Source organism: Caretta caretta, chromosome 1 (assembly GCF_965140235.1).
Source record: "Caretta caretta isolate rCarCar2 chromosome 1, rCarCar1.hap1, whole genome shotgun sequence".
Classification (NCBI taxonomy): domain Eukaryota; kingdom Metazoa; phylum Chordata; order Testudines; family Cheloniidae; genus Caretta; species Caretta caretta.
Window position 1 is genome coordinate 165,536,855 of NC_134206.1, and position 17,426 is coordinate 165,554,280.

The following is a 17,426-nucleotide window of genomic DNA, read 5'->3' on the forward strand; positions in this document are numbered from 1 at the left end:
TGCTCCTCCCCCCGGAAAGACCTAAGCCTCGTCAAACAGCTGTTTGGCAGCGGGAAGTGCTGGGAGGTAGGTGGAGGAGCATGGGCACGGCACACTCGGGTTGGGGAGGAACTTGGCTGCCTGTGGGTGCTCCAGCCCCAGAGCACCCACCGAGTCAGCGCCTATGTTAATGACTCATGAATTAAGTGATAAAATATTGTAGTAGCTCAGTTGTTTCTCCATTCTACAGAGTTTTCTAACATTCAATCCACTTACAGTGTGTTGCCACATTTCAAGCTTTCAACTCTTCCATTACTACTCTATTTTCTATCTCCACTTCATAAATGTTCTCTTTACTCTGTTTTATATATTTCTCACTTTGTAGAGAAGAACCAAAGTGTTACGGAAATATCAGTTTTGACTTTGGTGAAAATAAACCCCATTTCAAGGGGATTTAGGGAGGAGAGAATCTTGATGACTAGGGCTCAATCTTCAGTGTGTTAAATTTGCTTTGCTCTGAAAGCAGAAAGCTGTAAGCTAAAGGAGGAAGTCCATTGATACAGAAGAAAAAACCTTCACAAGAGCTGGACTTAGGTCTGTGATCATTCTTATCTCTTAAGAGAGTGACTTCAGTTATTTAATCATTCTCCACTCATTTGGTTGAGTCAGCTTTTCCTTTGTTTCTACACAAAGAAACACCCACACAGGTTACCCACCCTCCAAACAACTAATCAAACAAAACACCTTAAGAGCTAGATGGGGGAGGGGGAAGAGCGAGAGAACAGTACAAAAACAATTCTTACTGGTATTTCTGTTTTTAGAAAGCTAAGAGGTGCTCAAGTGTTACGGGGATGGGGATCATAAGAACCTATAAAAACAGTATCAAACAAACCAGAAGACTCTCACATATCAATTCCTAATAGATACATGTGTTATGTGCAGTTCAGACAAACAATGCAGCAGTTAATGAACTCATGAAAATGCAACTACTCATAGCTAAGGCTACGTTTTAGTCATGGGTATTTTTAGTAAAAGTCATGGACAGGTCACAGGCAGTAAACAAAAATTCACGGTCCATGACCTGTACTATATACCCCTGACTAATCTTGGGTGCTCTGGGGTAGGGTGGGGGTGAGGGGTGGCCCGGGAGTGCCACAGGTGCTCGGGGGGAAGGGGTTGGTGGGGCTGGAAGCTCCCATTGGCTGGGAACCGCGACCAATGGGAGCTGCAGGGCCAGCGCATGTGGGCGGAGGCAGCGTGTGGCGCCACCTGGCTGTACCTCCGCCTAGGAGCTGATGGAGGAACATGTCGCCGCTCCCTGAGGTGAATGCTGCCTGCAGCCCTCACTCCCTCCCATGCCCCAAACCCCTGCCCCTGCCCTGAGCCCCCTCTATACCCAAACTCCTGCTGTGGGGGTGGGGGTGTGGTGGTGGCCTGAGACTGTTCCAGCAACTGCTGGTGCAGCTGGCCCAGGTGCTGCCTGAGCTGCTCAGGCAGCCCACAGGCCAGCTGCAAAGGCCACTGCAGAAGTAACAGAGAACCTGGAAAGTCATGGAATCCGTGACTTCGTTCCTCTGTGACAAACTCGCAGCCTTACCCAGAGCCATATTAATATCTAAAATTTACGCAGCACCTTTCATTCTAAAGGATGCAAAAGTTCTTTACAAGCTACATAAACAAGCCATTTTACCTACCATAAAAATATAGCCAATTCCAATGTGGAAGGAAAGAATTGTTTACTGTTCATAGAAACAGTATATGGCAAGAGAACATGAACTCAGTTTAGTCTGTAGGAAAAATGCAATTACCTAAAATAGCATTTGTCATAACAACATCAGAATGGCCATACTGGGTCAGACCAATGGTCCATCTAACCCAGGATCCTGTCTTCTGACAGTGGCCACTGAAAGGTGCTTCAGAGAGAACGCACAGACTAGGGCAATTATCAAGTGATCTATCCCGTCATCCAGCCTCATCTCCTGGTATTCAGAGGTTTAAGGACACCCAGAGCATAAGGCTGCATCCCTGATCATCTTGGCAAATATCCATTAATAGATTATCTTGATGAACTTATTCAATTCTTTTTTGAACCCAGTTAAACTTTTGGCTTTCACAACATCTACTCCTGGTAATGGAGTTCCACAGGCTGACTGTGTATTGTGTGAAGTAGTACTTCCTCATGTTTGTTTTAAACCTGCTGCCTATCAATGGACAACCTTGGTATCTGTGTTATGTGAAGGGGTAAAACAACACTTCCTTACTTACTTTCCCCACACCACTCATGATTTTATAGATCTCTATCATTCCCCCCCTCAGTCATCTTTTCTAAGCTGAACAGTCCCAATCTTTTTAACCTCTCCTCATATGGAAGCTGTTCCATACCCCTAACCATTTTTGTTGCTCTTTTCTGTACTTTTTGAGATGAGGCAACCAGAACTGTAAGCAGTATTCAAGATGTGGGCATATTGTGGATTTATATCATGGCATTATGATATTTTCTATCTTATTATCTAGATTCTATCCCTTTTCTAACAGTTCCTAATATGGTTAGCTTTTTTGACTGCTGCTGCTGCAGCATACTGAGCAAATGCTTTCAGAGAACTATCCACAATGACTCCAAGGTCTTTCTTAAGTGATAAAACTAATATAGACCCTATCATTTTGTATATATAGTTGGGATTATGTTTCCCAATATGCATTACTTAGCATTTAATCAACACTGAATTTCATCTCCCATTTTGTTGCCCAGACTCCCAGGGTTGTGAGATCCCTTTGTCACTCTTCGCAGTCTACTTTCGACTTTGCTACCTTGAATAAGCTTGTATCGAATGCAAACTTTGCCATCTCATTGTTTACCCCTTTTCAAGATCATTTATGGATAGGTTAATCAGCACCGGTCCCAGTACAGATGCTTGGGGGACTCTGCTATTTACCTCTCTCCACTATGAAAACTAACCATTTATTCCTATTCTTTGTTTCCTATCTTTTTCCCAGTTACTGACCCATGAAAGGACATTCCTTCTTATCCCATGACTCCTTACTTTACTTAACAGTCTTTGGTGTGGCATGTTGTCAAAGGATTTCTGAAAGTCCAAGTACACTAAGTTCACTGGATCACCCTTGTCCACATGCTTGTTGACTCCCTCAAAGAATTCTAATAGATGGACGAGTTATGATTTCTCTTTACAAAAGCCATGCTGACTCTTCCCCATCATACGGTGTTCATTTATATGTCTGACACTTCTGTTCTTTACCGTAGTTTCAACCAATTTCCCTAGTACTGAAGTTAGGCTTACTGGCCTGTAATTGACAGGATCACCTCTGGAGCCTTTTTAAAAAAAAATCAGTGTTATATTAGCTGTCCTCCAGTCATCTGGTACAGAGGTTGATTTAAGCAATATGTTACATACCACAGTTAGGAGTTTGTATTTGAGTTTTTTCAGAACTCTCGGGTGAATACCATCAGGTCCAGGGGAACTACGGTTTAATTTATGAATTTGTTCCAAAACCACCTCTATTGACACTTCAGTCTGGGACAGTTCCTCAGATTTGTCACCTAAAAGGAATGGCTCAGATGTGGGAATCTCCCTCACATTCTCTGCAGTAAAGACTGATGCAAATTTAGCTTTTCCACAGTGGCCTTGTCTTCCTTGAGTGCTCCTTTAGCAACTTGATTGCCCAGTGGCCTCACATTCTCCAGGACACCAGGGGCAGCATATGTTTAAAAAGCTTTGCAAGGATTTGGGTTGCTTAATGGGGGGAGGGGCGGGGGGGGGTTCACAACAGTTTCACCACACAACTTATCTAAATTTGTACACCCCTTTGATTTGTGGTACATTCTTTTAAACAATTTCTAGTAACAGCTTAAGTGTTTAGGGGTAAAGGGAAATACAAGTGGTCATTACTTTTACATGAAATTTAGGCTCTATGCACGTCTTTTTTAAGTAGTCCTTATGTTACATAAAAGGATTATACTCTATGAATTTCCTCACTTGCAGCCAGTTTCTCCTTCAGTTAGCTGCTACTTGTTAATTTGAGCCATTACTGCAGTATGTAAACAGCAGCAGATTTTAAGATGCTGTAGACTTACTGATGCTTGAGTTTGCCAAAAAGTTTTGAAGGACTTTTTGTCATTGCTTGCGTCAAATTAAGTTTTGACAACATTTAACATATATATCAAATCACTCCTTGCTTGTCTGAAATTTGGGGTGGTGAAGGAGAAAAAACAGGTGAGAAAAGAAAAACTAAATTGCCAGGACTAGACTAAAAAAAAAACCCACCAAAAAAACTCCCTACTGTATATTTTACCTGTTAATTTCAGTATTAAAACAACACTATTTTCTAACTTTAAAATACAGGAAAATAGCTTGGTTTCACACCAGGAACATAAAATCTTTGTAACAAAACATCACTGCTGTCTGCATGTGTAAAATAAGAAGTCACTTGAACTAAAAAGTAGTGAAGAGACAAATTCTGCCCTCAGATATATATGCACAGCTTCCAGCAAAAGTCAGGAAGTGTACGTACATGCTGAGGGCAGAATTTCACCAGAGATCCTCTGCAGGAATCTAAATTATTTTCTCATTTATTTAAACATGACAATGTTAACAGTTAAAGAAACAGAATAATATACTACATTTGAGTATCAAAAATCATAGGTCAGTGCCCCCTTTACTCTCTTTCCATCTACAGCAAGGATATGTTAGTAAAATACCAAAAGCTCATTAAAATAAATCTGAATACTGGATGTTCACAGGAAAAGATTTTTCACTTCTCTTGACTGAGATGTAAAATTTAGGGAATGAGAGTCCATACATTTGAATTTATTTCAGAGAAGTTCTATGGCCTGTGTTACACAGGAGTTTGGATCAGGTGATCATAGTGGTTCCTTCTGGCTTTAGCAAATATTCGTAAATAAAATATCTGTAAGTATCCATTCTATGTTGTGGGAGCTAATCCTACAAGTTCTATTAAAAAAAAAGGACTTTCCCCACGTATATAAATATCCAAACCCATCCACCATTTAACTTACTACGGTCCCAAACACTTGTGGTCATAGAATCATAAAAATGTAGAGCTGGAAGGGACCTTGAGAAATCATCTCTGTGGCAGCAGAACCAAATAAACCTTGGGCCATCCCTGACAAAGATTTGTCCAACTTGTTTTAAAACTCTCCAATGATGGGAATTCCACAACCTCCCTTGGAACCCTATTCCAGAGTTTAACTACCCTCACAGTTAGAATGTTTTTCCTAATATCTAACCTAAATCTTCCTTGCTGCCGATTTAGGGCATTAATTCTAAGTATGGGCTTTCAACCAGTTGTGAATGCACCTTATAGTAATTTCATCTAGACCACATCTCCCTGCTTTGCTTATGAGAATATCGTGTGGGACTGTGTCAAAACCTTACTAAAATAAAGATACATCTCATCTACTGCTTCCCCCCCATCCAATAGGCCAGTAACCCTATCAAAGAAGGAAATTAGGTTGTTTTGGCATGATTTGTTCTTAACAAATCCATAGGGACTATTTTTGATAATCCTATTATCCTGCAGGTGCTTATAAATGGATTGTTTAACAAATTTGTTCCAGTATCTTTCCAGGCACCAAAGTTAGGCTGTCTGATCTATAATTCCCTGGGTCCTTTAAAGATAGGCAAACATAGCACCTGCCTTTCTCTGGTCTTTTGGGACCTCAACCATCCTCCCAAGAGTTCTCAAAGATCATTGCTAATGGTTCCAAGATTGCTTCAACTAGTTCCTTAAGTACCCTAGGATCAATTTCAACAGGCCCTGCTGACTTAAGTTACATGCAACTTATCTAAATATTCTTTAGCCTGTTCTTTCCCTGTTTTGGCTTGCACTCCTTCCCCTTTGCCGTTGATATTAGTTGTGTTGAGCATCTGGGCACCGTTAACCTTTTTAGTGAAGACTGAAGTCAAATAGGCATTAAACACCTCTGTTATCTACAGTCCAATGGCATTTTTCACAACTTGATAGAAGGAATAAAAAAGTCTAACCTCCTGCATACCACAGGCATTGGGATTTCACTCAATGTTTAGTTGAATTGGGGCTATCAGTAACATGTATTTGAAACTGGAGCTATCTTCAGAAAATATCCAATCTTTATTCAAAGATTCTAAGTGATGGAGAATTTACCAAATCCTTGGTAATTTATTGCAATTATTAACTACCCTTATCATTAAAACTTTCACTCTTACTTCCATCTTAAGTTTTCCATCTTCCAGCCTCCTGATCTTGTTATGCCTTTGTTTGCTATACAGGCTTTTCACAAGACTGTTGTTCGCCACAATGTGCTGATGAATTCCAACTTGGGAGGGTGCTCGATTGAGGGTTGGAGGAGTTTGGTAGCTACTTCTTATGGGTAGTACTTATATTTGAATGTATGGGATGGGCTCCTATAGATAAATGTATATTTTAATAAAAAAATCCACCTCCCTCAATTCCCCGTACATTTTCAGATAGACAATTTAATCACTTCTTCCAATCTGAAGAGTGTGAGATATTGCTAGGTTTCAGGAGTAGCAACCGTGTTAGTCTGTATTCACAAAAAGAAAAAGGAGTACTTGTGGCACCTTAGAGACTAACCAATTTATTTGAGCATAAGCTTTCGTGAGCTACAGCTCTCTTCATCAGCAGCTGTGCATGTTCAATTGCTGTGCATGTTCAATATTGCTGTGCATGTTCAATCAATATTGCTGTGCATGTTCAATCAATATTGCTGCTAACTTCCAGTGTGGTAAGCAATTCCTATGCATAGTTTTAAGAGTGACTTGATCTTTTAGCATGAAAGACACTATAAAAATGAATTAGAGGAACTATTCAGGAATGACAAAGTAGCATGCAATGTTTGGCGGGGAAGTTTGGTCAGGACACTGATCCAGATGGGTGAGTATATAAAACAAGCCTAAAGGCTAAACATAAGAATCACCAGCATGCTCACCTGTAACTGCTGTTGCAAGTGTGTAATTTCTGCAATTCTCAGTTCTCTAGATTTGTTTGTGCTCTCAATTTCATGTCTTTGGATAGACAATCGACACCTGATATCCTGAAGCTTTCCCTCCAGCTGATGTTTTTTATCATTCTTCAGCAAGAAGAGATACATTTTGGTTACTACAATAATTCATCATGCAAATCTGGATTTTATATGCTTTCTAAAACTAAAAGTAGTCGATTAGTTGTAGAATAAAAACCAAGATGTAATTATGGAAACTAATCAAGATTCTGTAGTGTTTGTTTCTGTGATCTTGTACTTCATTTACAATGTAATCACCACTCCATTTTTTCTCTTAAATACAAGTTTTTTGGAAATGGTTGGTCATATATAATAAAATACTTAAACCTACAACATTTTAAAAAGATCGTCACTTACTAGAGCTTCCAACTCAAATTCTAAAGTCTTTTTCTTTGCCTTTAGCACAACTATGTCCTCTTGTTCTTTGTTTCTTTGATTTAGTAGTTCTTGCCGACGATTACGCTCCCACTCAAGTTGTCTTTGCCTTTCAAGTTCCCTTTTTGCAGCCTATAGTATGTAAAAAAACAATTACTATTGAAATGCCCAGTCTGTGAATCTACCCTACTCCCTCATTAGAATAGTTCTAGTATAGTGTACACTGGAAGCATTAATATATGCCCCTGTTCAAAAAGTACTTAAGTATATGCCTAGCTTTAACAACAAGAGAATCATCCCACTGCTTAAAGTTAGGCATGTGCTTAACACTCTTGGTCAACTGAGGCCACAATGAGCAAAGGTGCTACTTTTGAAATACAAATATTCCTTCCATTTTAATAAATTAACCCACATTTAATTTGACATTTCAATAAACTCTGAATAATCACACACAATTTCTCAAACATATATGGGAGTAGAAGGTCAAGTGCTGCTCCGTTAAATTTTAAAAACAGTTAAAGTCTGGTGATTTCAAAACACAGCAGCTCTTCCTAAGCTTGCCATTGAATTTTCTCTTCACCTCATGTACTGACTGCATCAGAAGCATGAAGAATTTCCAACCCCAGGCAGAAGTCTTTGCTCCTTCATTGAAAGCAGGATCACTTCACGTTGCAGAAAGTTTTGAGGTTGGAGGTCAAGAACACTTTATGCTACACCTAACTGTCTGATCCATTCAGTATGATGGGAGACATTTCACAAGAAAACATCCCAGATTTAGCTAAAGTTGTCTCTATCTACTTCCAGGAAACTTGAAACTGAAGTCTGTTCCTTAATTGTAGCAAGAAAAATATTTCACTAACAAACCGATTAGTTTCTAAGGAATTATAAACAAGTAAAGACTTTTATAATAAAGAAAGTATGGTAAAATACTTGCCAACATACTTTTTTCGGTTTTGTTCAGATCAAAAGACAATTTTCAGAAACACTACTACCTCTGTATCCATTTACCTCACGCCTTTCTATTTCTTTCCGCCTTTCTTCTTCTCTCTGACGTTCCAATTCACGTTGTTTTTCTAATTGCTTTTCCAGCTCCAGTTGTCTTTTACGTTCTTGCTCCTGTCGTTCACGTTCTTTCCTTTCCTGCTCCGCCCGTTCCAGTTGTGCTAGACGCTCTTGCTCTTTGCGTTGCTGCTCCAGAAGGGCCTGCCTCCGCTTTTCGAGCTCCAGATTGCCACGTTCAAAGTTCTCACGTTTTTTATCTTCAAACGTAACTTCAACACAAGAAAATGTGAATGGTGAAATTAAGCTTTGCTTTGTCTAAAAAAAACCAAGCAACCAAACAAAAGGACTATGAAAACAGACTGGTGAGCCAAGAACAGTTTGCTACATGCAACAAGTGTCCAACAGTATTCCAACCTCGTTCTCAACTACGGATAAGCAGAACTGTAATGAATACTTCTTGATGTTGTCACTGGCACTTATATTGCCATCTCCACCAAAGCCCTCATCCTTACTTGAAGGATGAATTCCAGGCCTACCCTTTGGGCTCCTCTGTGCCACAAGCCCAGCTTCTATCCAGATGTGTATACTGGCGTTTAGGCAGTCCATTCCCCCCCATCTTGCATACTCTAGGATTTGGAGCCCCTCAACATATGTGAATTGTATACTATCAAGTGTGTGTTGTTCACTGAGAACCAAAAGTCCAAGTTTTAGTTTAGTAAAAGCTATGACTTTCCAAGGAGATTAGAAACCACTGCCATGTAGCACCACTGAGGTGGAAGCTAACTTATTACAAAGCCAAGAAAGTGCAGGCTATGATTCATTAATTTATTTAGGAAAACTTCTGAAAAACTGTCCAGTTGAATCCAGGTAGTGAAGAGCACAATTCTTAAACTACTGTGCTCACCTTGAGCCTCACATTTTATCACTTAATATATTCACTGATTATCATTTTATTTACAGCACTTCATTTATAATAGAGCAGACACAGAAAGAGGTAAGTTAAGTTTGAGATGCAGTATAACAGCTTAAGAGCAATTTAACTGCAGTTACAAAGATATTTTTTCTGTGAGCTACATACTGCATGATTTCAAGATATTTTTCTGATAAAACAACACTAAGACATGAGTGAAAATACGACACCAAGCTTTGGGTTTGGTTCAGTCACTAGTTGCCTCAGGGTTAGGCCAGTGATATAGTGATAACACATCCCACACAAGACATCAGTTTGAGGATTGAAGTTAGAGCTCTCACTCCAGGATTGGCACTACCTAGAGGCACAGCACAGGAAGCCTGTTGAGGGGGTGGCAATACCCCACATCATTCTACCAGGGCCACCATCTTGCTGCCACTGAGTGGTATAGAGTAGATTCATTGAGGTAATTTAGCTGAGTGCAGTCCTCCTTTGTCAGAGGGGCATTCGGGCAGATGTGCAGTTCATAGTGAAGAAAACAGAGTACACTTTGGATGGGTGGAAACAAGTTTTGTTTCTCTAGTTCTCTGAAAGAATGCAGTGAACATTTCAACTAGAAATATGCTCTAAAAACTCATCATGCAGGATAAGCCCCGCTGGCTGCTGGTTGTTACTATTGCTTCACACCAACAACTAAGTATCAACCCCATCATAAGCCAAGAATTCCTCAATAAAGTTTTAGATGTTTTAATATCAGAAGCCATTTAGTTAATGTTCAGAAAACTTGATACCTTCTTAAACAGAACTGATTAAAAATGTATAAAAGCATAAAGTACACAGATTACAATAAAATAGACTTGTATATACACACTATGGTCCTGATCCTCCACACAGGCCAAAATGCACTCGGTGCAAGTCGGGGGGGGGGGGGGGGGATCAAAAGTAACATTATACCACTATTGCAGTAGCCCCAGTCTGCAAGATAAAGCGGTGTGAAAACTGTTCCCGTGTCTGCTGACAATGACCCACAGAAGCCATTTCAGAAACTGGGAATCAGTTGGACACAGCAACATCTCAGCCATGCTTCTCGCATCACAATGTAACCTTAACAAAAAAATCTTAATGTTATTAATATATGTGAGCAGCTGATAGTGCTTTCTGCTTTAACAGGACAGAGCATATCTAAACTTACACTCACTCACGTGAAGAACTCTGTGTAGCTCAAAAATTTGTCTCTGACCAACTAAGTTGGTCCAATTAAAGATATTACCTCACCCACCTTGTCTCTGATATCCTGGGACCAACACAGCTACAACAACACTGCAAACTCATTTACCTGGCAATTTCTTTTCCAGTTGTTGCTGTTCTTCTTCCAACACTGGTTCTTCTGGCAACCTTTGGTCTACAGACACTGAGCTTATCACAGAGATGCCACTGCCAGAGCGTACTCTTCTGCCAATTAAAAATAGTTATAAATTGTGTAAACCAATTATGGCCAAAATGTTTGACAACTATGGTCTAGGCAAGAGCTCAAGAAGCAAAGAGATACAGAAGCTCAAAGTTTAATTAAAAAAACACTGTGTGCAATAAGTTATGAATCGCTATCTGTAAGATTAAATTTCAAGTTCCTGAGACAGTGAACATATGTAAAGGTGCCGTCTCACTGCAATTTTGCCTTGGAAAAGGAAAATGGAAAAAGAAGTAGAGTAACTCAGTGTTTGGAATCCATAAATACTGGACCACAAACCAGAATTTACTATAGCAGAAGTTCAGGGCAAGTTTTGAATTCTCACATATCTCCTTGTGGTGCAGTAAAAGGGAGGGTAATATTGGGTAGCTGAATTACAATAGATTTTAGTTCAAATTGCTTTAGTTCTCAGTTTATTTTCCTAAAATTCACTTATTGACAAGAACTGTACTCTTAAAGTAACTTCTTGTGATGGAGCGTTTTCATTTCCCAGTAACCAATAATAAAAGCTACAGCAGACATTTCCCCAGTGAGAGAGTATTGCATGCTGCCTGTGCAATGCAGAGATAATGGGATAAGTAGCAGCTTTTTCCAGCCTCTTATCCTCGACTTCCACACAACTGAACAGAAAGATCAAAACAGGTTTCTCAAACAAAGCCAAGATTAAGTAGTTTAGGAATGAAATTGCACCATTTATAACCATTTTACCTAAATGAAGGTGGAATATATTCTGGAGGCAGTACAGGTGGCAATGGTTGGCCAGCCATGGCCACATCAATTAAGTGCATAGCCAGAATAAACTCTTCTGCTGTAAGTTTTCCATCTTGGTCAATATCTGAAAGATTCCTGTTTAATGAAAAGACCCAAATAAATCAGTTTTAAAATAATTTTTAAACTCAAATACTGGTTAAGTGGCATGGTTTCTATATTATCAATTCACCAGTGATTCATTTTTTCTTATTTCTATTGTTAGACAATTGACAACTATTTCCCCCCATTTAAGTTTAAAATATCTTATGACTGGGCTGAAATCAAGTGTGCCACCCCTCTTCCCCCAATTTATAATCTCTGCATCCACATCTGGTCCATGGTTTCTACTCCTTCAGGCCTAGAATTGCTGATGCACCCACTATAAGAGGCAAGATTGGCAGGTAGAGTCTTGTTCCTCCCACAAATATCCACTGCACAATGCAGTGCAGCGAGGGTCAGACTGGACTTGTTTATGGTTTGGCACACCAGCACTTTTTCCTGGAGGCTGCTACCATGTTCTTGGAATTTAAGCTTTCATTTAAAAGAAGTTAAGATCCAGCACTGACAAATGCAAAGAAAACGTGAATGTTAACCAAATATAAACCAAGGCAATGATGTCTGATGATGGCCTAAACCAGTTCTGACATGAGTGTGAAATGTCTTTATTCATATTAAGAGTTTAAATTTTCATCATTAGATTTCAGAGTTGTAGCTTCATCAGTTATTGGATGCTGATTCAAAGCATACAGGCAAGGCTCATATTGCAGAGATCTTTGAGAATGGAGTGTTGTGGACATCTCAAGTGTATAAGGCTTCATTTGTGGGCAGAATTTGGAAGACCACTAACCTATTCCTCCCTCCCCCACCCACCACTGATCCATGTCTGTGCCACTAATCTCCTTAGTGGGGCCATCGCCAGCATGGGCTCACAAATGCTGCCTCCTGCATGCAACCACTCTGGTTCTACTTCCAGAGGATAAGCCTCAGGGAAGTGAGCAAGATCACCTCCCTCATGGAGTGCAAGTCTCTCCTTTTATCTATGGGTGCTCCCCTGTAGGTGTGGCAGCACCCCCTGTACCTGGGATTAGAGATCTTCATCAGCAGTGCCTGTTGGACTGCACATGCACACTGTGAGTGGGATATATATATAGCACTGTGCGGCCTGATCACCCCCAAGTTCCTTCTCTGTTGCAGAGCTTATCTTTCAGCTCTGAAGCAAAGGGGAGAAGGATGGGGAGTGGAGCACCCATAGGCACACATCTCAAAGAACCTCAGATACTGCACAGAGGTGAGTAACCTTCTCTTCAAATGATGTCCCTATGGGTGCTCCACTGTAGGTGATTATAAAGCAGTACCCGCAGCTGGAAAGCTGGAGCTTTGGAGTGGCATTTACTGTGGATGATAGGCCAGCATGTCCTAGAAGAGTATCTGATGCGGCGTCCTGAGTAATGGTGTAGTGACGGCTAAAAGTGTCCGCTGATGTGCATGTGGCTACTTTGTTAAGAAAGGCGATCGAGGTGAAGAATGAGTGAGTGGAATGTGCTCTAGTTTCATGGGGAGGTTATTGATTGTGTAATTAGTAAGAAAGATGTATACACTGAGATCCACTTGGAAAGGCATTGCTTAGAAATGACTGCGCCTTTCTATCTTTTGGCCATTGGGAGGAATAAACAGGGTGATTTCCTGAAAGGTTTAGTTCTGACCAGGTAGAAAGCTATTGCTCATCTGATGTCCAGGGTATACAATGTTGCCTCCTGTTGGTTGCTGGGTGGCATTGGAAAGAAGCAGGGAAGGTGGATAGGTTGGTTTAGATGGTACCTCAGATAAAAAATTTGGATGTGGGTGTAGCGTAACTTTGTCTTTATGAAAAATTTCACCAATCCACCAGGCAGAGGTGATAAAAAATACTGTTCTTGTATGATAAATGAACATAGAAGCAAGTTGTCAAAGGTTTGAATGGAGGTCTAGTGACCAGAGTCCCAAGCCAGGGTTGGAGACCATATGTGAGGGGAAAGATTTTGGAGTCCCTTCAGGAATCATTTAATGAGCGGGTGGGTGAAGATGGAGTGGCCGTCTATCTCGCAGTGAAAGGTTGGGAAGGCTGCCAAATGCACACCTATGGAGCTTGTGGATAACCCCAATCTTTTAAAGGTACAAAACATAGTCCAGGATAAGTGGTAATGGAGCGCTCAGTGCCTCAACCTAATGGGAGGTGCACCAGGATTGAATTCTAGTCCATTTGTGGAGGTAAGTGCGTCTAGTCATATTGCGCCTGCTGTTTGAAAGTACGTGTTTAACTGCTTCCAAAGAGGTTATTTCTGAATCCCGGAACAACGGAGGAGCCGTGCGTTCAGTGGGAGTAGCTGTGGATTGGGATGGAGGATGCAACCCTCATCCTGTGAAAGAAGTCACTGAGTTGGACACAGAGTGGTTGGAGGGCATACTGTCATGCAAATGAGGTAAGTATATCAGATCTGGGGTGGCCATGTCAGAGCTATACGCATGATTCTGGCTCTGTCCCCTTGGTTCTTGTGGAGTACTCTGAACAGAAGGGAGAAGGAAGGGAAGGCACAGAGTAACAGTGTATCCCATGTGATAAGGAATGCATCTTCCAGGGATCCGCATCCTCGACCCCATCTTGAGCAAAACTGAGGGCAGTGGGAGTTCGCTGGTGTGGCCAAGAGGCCTATGGAGGGTAATCCCCAGCGGTTGAGGATGTGCTGAAGGACTCATGTATCTAGTTCCCATGTGTGACTGTGGGAGAATCTCCTGCTCAGTGAGTCTGCAATGGTGTTCTCGTGTCCATGGAGACATACAGCTATGATAGTGATGCAGTGTTGGATACACCAGTTCCATAATTTCAATGCCTCTAAGCGTAGAGAGGGATCTCCCTCAACCTTACCTGTTGATGTAGAACATGCAGGCCATATGGTCAGTCATGACTCTGATAGCACATCACACTATTAGTGGGAGAAAACATCAACAGGCACTGCAGACTGTTCATAACTCGAGGACGTTGATGTGTAGGGTGGATTTGGTTAAGGACTATCTGTCCTGCACTGTGTGAGTGTGAAGGTGTACTCCCCAATCAATTAAGGAGTCGGTTGTTAGAATCATGGACGGCGCTGATTGAAGGAAAGGTACCCCAACACAGACGTTTTTGATCTGTGTCCACCAGACTAGTCGGTCCTTGACCTTCATAGGTATGGATAGGAGTTTGTGAAGGATGTGTCTGTGAGGTACATAGACTATGTAGCTACACCTGGAGATATAACACATGCGTACTTTACCATGAAGACGGCTGCTCCCATGTGGCCAAGTAGTTGGAGACATGCCCTGGCTGAGATCTGGGGACAGGTTCTCACCGTGAATACAAGATCAACTATAACTAAAAATCTGTGAGCTGGGAGGAAGGCTCTGGCTTGTATGGCATCCAATTGTGCCTCGCTAGACTACAGGTGTTGCACCAATGTTAGTGTAGATTTCTCCAGGTTTATGTGAAGGCTGAGGCTCAAGAAAAGGTCCATTGTCATTCAGACATTGTGAAGAGCAGTCATCTAAATATGGAAAGATGATAACGCCTTCTTTGTGTAGATAGGCAGCCACTACCACAAGGACTTTGGAGAACACATTAGGTGCTGTCAAGAGTTTGAAGAGCAATACTTTGTCACGGGTATTTTTAGTAAAAGTCATGGACAGGTCACAGGCAATAAAAAAATTCATGGCCTGTGACCTATCCATGACTTAAATACCTGTGACTAAATCTTGGGGAGGGTGAGAGGGCGTGAGAGGGAGGGAGGTACTGCTGCTGGGACAGGGTGGTGCCTGGGGTCAGTGGCACCACTGCCAGGGCTAGCAGACCCTGGGATCAGCCACACTGGCCACTGGAGAAGTTACGGAGGTCGTGGAAAGTCACGGAACCCGTGACTTCTGCAACCTCCGTGACAGACACTGAGCCCTAGTAATCAGTCCCCAGGATGAATTGGAGAAACCGTGTGTGGGCAGGGTAAATTGTGACGTGAAAGTATGAGTCTTGGAGGTTAAGGAACAAGAACCAGTCCCCGTGTTCAAGTGCTGGGATAATGGTAGAACAGATAACCATCTTGAAGCACCGCAGTTTGACTAACTCATTTAGGTTTCGAAGGTCTAGGATTGGTCTCCATCCGCCAGATTTCTTTTGGATCAAAATATAATGGGAACAAAAACTCTTCCCTCTATGCTGGGATGGGACCGGCTCTATGGCTCCCAGTTGCAGAAGGTGATTTCTTCTCGTAGAAGGAGTTCGTGAGAAGGGTCCCTGAAGAGGGACGGGAAGTGGGGGGGGGGTAGATAATCAAGGAAGGATACTCCATTCCTTTCCTATCCCTAGAACCCACTTGTCTGAGGTAAGTAGCTGCCATGATGGAAAAAAAGGGGATAGAATATCGCCAAACTGGTGGGATGTTGGAGATGGTTGTTTTCACTGGAATAGGGGGAGGCTTCTCAGGGCCTCGAACTCACCTTCAAAATTGTTGTTTGGCCAAAGGTATGTGAGAGGTTGCCCCTTGAGGAGTCATGTCTGTGCTTGGTAGGGGGCTTCTGTTGACAGTGTTGAGTATCGCACTGTTGTTGGGGGGTGTATTGCTGTGGTCGGGATCATGGAGGAAGTTGGTATTTCCCTGAGTGTCTTTTTGGCACTGGTGAGTAAATGCCAAGAGAGCAGAGAGTTGCTTAAGAGTCCTTAAGGAAGTGTAGGAACTCATCATACACTCCACAAATAATTTGGGGCCCTCAAAGGGTAGGTCCTCGACAGTGGCTTGTACCTCCTTAGGAACGTCGGAGAGGCGTGGCTATGATGCCCGTCTCATGACTACTGCAGTCATGATGGAATGGGCAGTGGTATCCATGGAGTCCAAGGGGGCTTGTAAAGCCATACAGGCCAAGAAGTGTCCTTTGGATACAAGTGCCTGGAATTGCTCTTTTTTGCCATCAGGAAGGTCTTAGAGTTCCTGTATTTTGAAATAGTTAAGATAATCGTAATTGGAGCGTAGCAGATAAATAAGCTGTGCGTCCATAGATCCAACTGCTTCTAGTCTGTCATGAGCAGTGGATTGAGGTTGGTATTGGTGTCCCTTTTTGTGTACGGCATAGACAATGAAGAAATTTGGAGTGGGGTGAGAAAAAAGATTCCATGTCATTTGCGGGAATGTAATTTTTTTTGTCTGCCTGCTTTCAGATTGGTGGGATAACAACACTGAGGTCTGCAGAGCACCTTGGAGGGGGCGAGAAGGGCCTCATTGACAGGAAGGGCTACTTTGGAGGATGAGGATGCGTGCAGGATGTCGAGGAGTTTATGCTGTTGTTCTTTGGCTTCCTCCAAACGAATCTAGAGGGAGTCTGCAATCCTGTGAAACAACTCCTGAAAGCGTTTGAAGTCATTTGCTGCAGTAGGGGGTGGAGGCATGATAGCCTCATCGGGGGAACAAGAGAAGCAGTGGAGTGGTGGCGGAACTTCCGCCTCTTAGTGTTCCTCCTTGTCTGCTATGGGGAAAGGTTAAGTCTCTGGTAGTCAAGAGACCGATGGAGATGGTGAATGTGTAGACCTCTGGCTTTGCTGTATGGGAAGCTTCCCGAACTGTGCCCTGCCCAAGGATCCTGTATGGCCAATGTGGAGGAAGCAGCACATGGGGTTAAATCCATGGCGGTCCATACCAGGGCCCTGGTCTGGTTGTGGATAGTGAGGACATGTAGAGGATGTATCTTGCGCCTGTCCCAAGTAAGAGGGTGGGACAAAGTACTCCTTCTCCTCTGCATCGCTGGGAAAGGGCGGTGCCATCCTCAGAGGGGAAAGGGAACAATGCTGTGATTCTGGAGAGGAGGATGGAAGTGGAGGGAAATTGTGTCTGAGTAGTGGTGACTCAGGAAGA

The 17,426-nt window shown here is 42.2% G+C and overlaps 1 protein-coding gene across 8 annotated transcripts in view; it reads right to left on the reverse strand.

The window, feature by feature from the left end:
• ITSN1 (intersectin 1) overlaps window positions 1–17,426 on the reverse strand; it is a 226,228-nt gene that overhangs the window by 119,464 nt on the left and 89,338 nt on the right. For all 8 annotated transcript variants that reach the window (XM_075132970.1, XM_048867649.2, XM_075132962.1 and 5 more), the window contains 5 exons: window positions 11,479–11,616; window positions 10,639–10,754; window positions 8,399–8,661; window positions 7,373–7,522; window positions 6,944–7,084 (listed from right to left, as the gene is read on the reverse strand). In XM_075132970.1, the coding sequence (XP_074989071.1) occupies window positions 6,944–7,084; window positions 7,373–7,522; window positions 8,399–8,661; window positions 10,639–10,754; window positions 11,479–11,616 (808 nt within the window). The remainder of the gene's footprint in view (window positions 1–6,943; window positions 7,085–7,372; window positions 7,523–8,398; window positions 8,662–10,638; window positions 10,755–11,478; window positions 11,617–17,426) is intronic.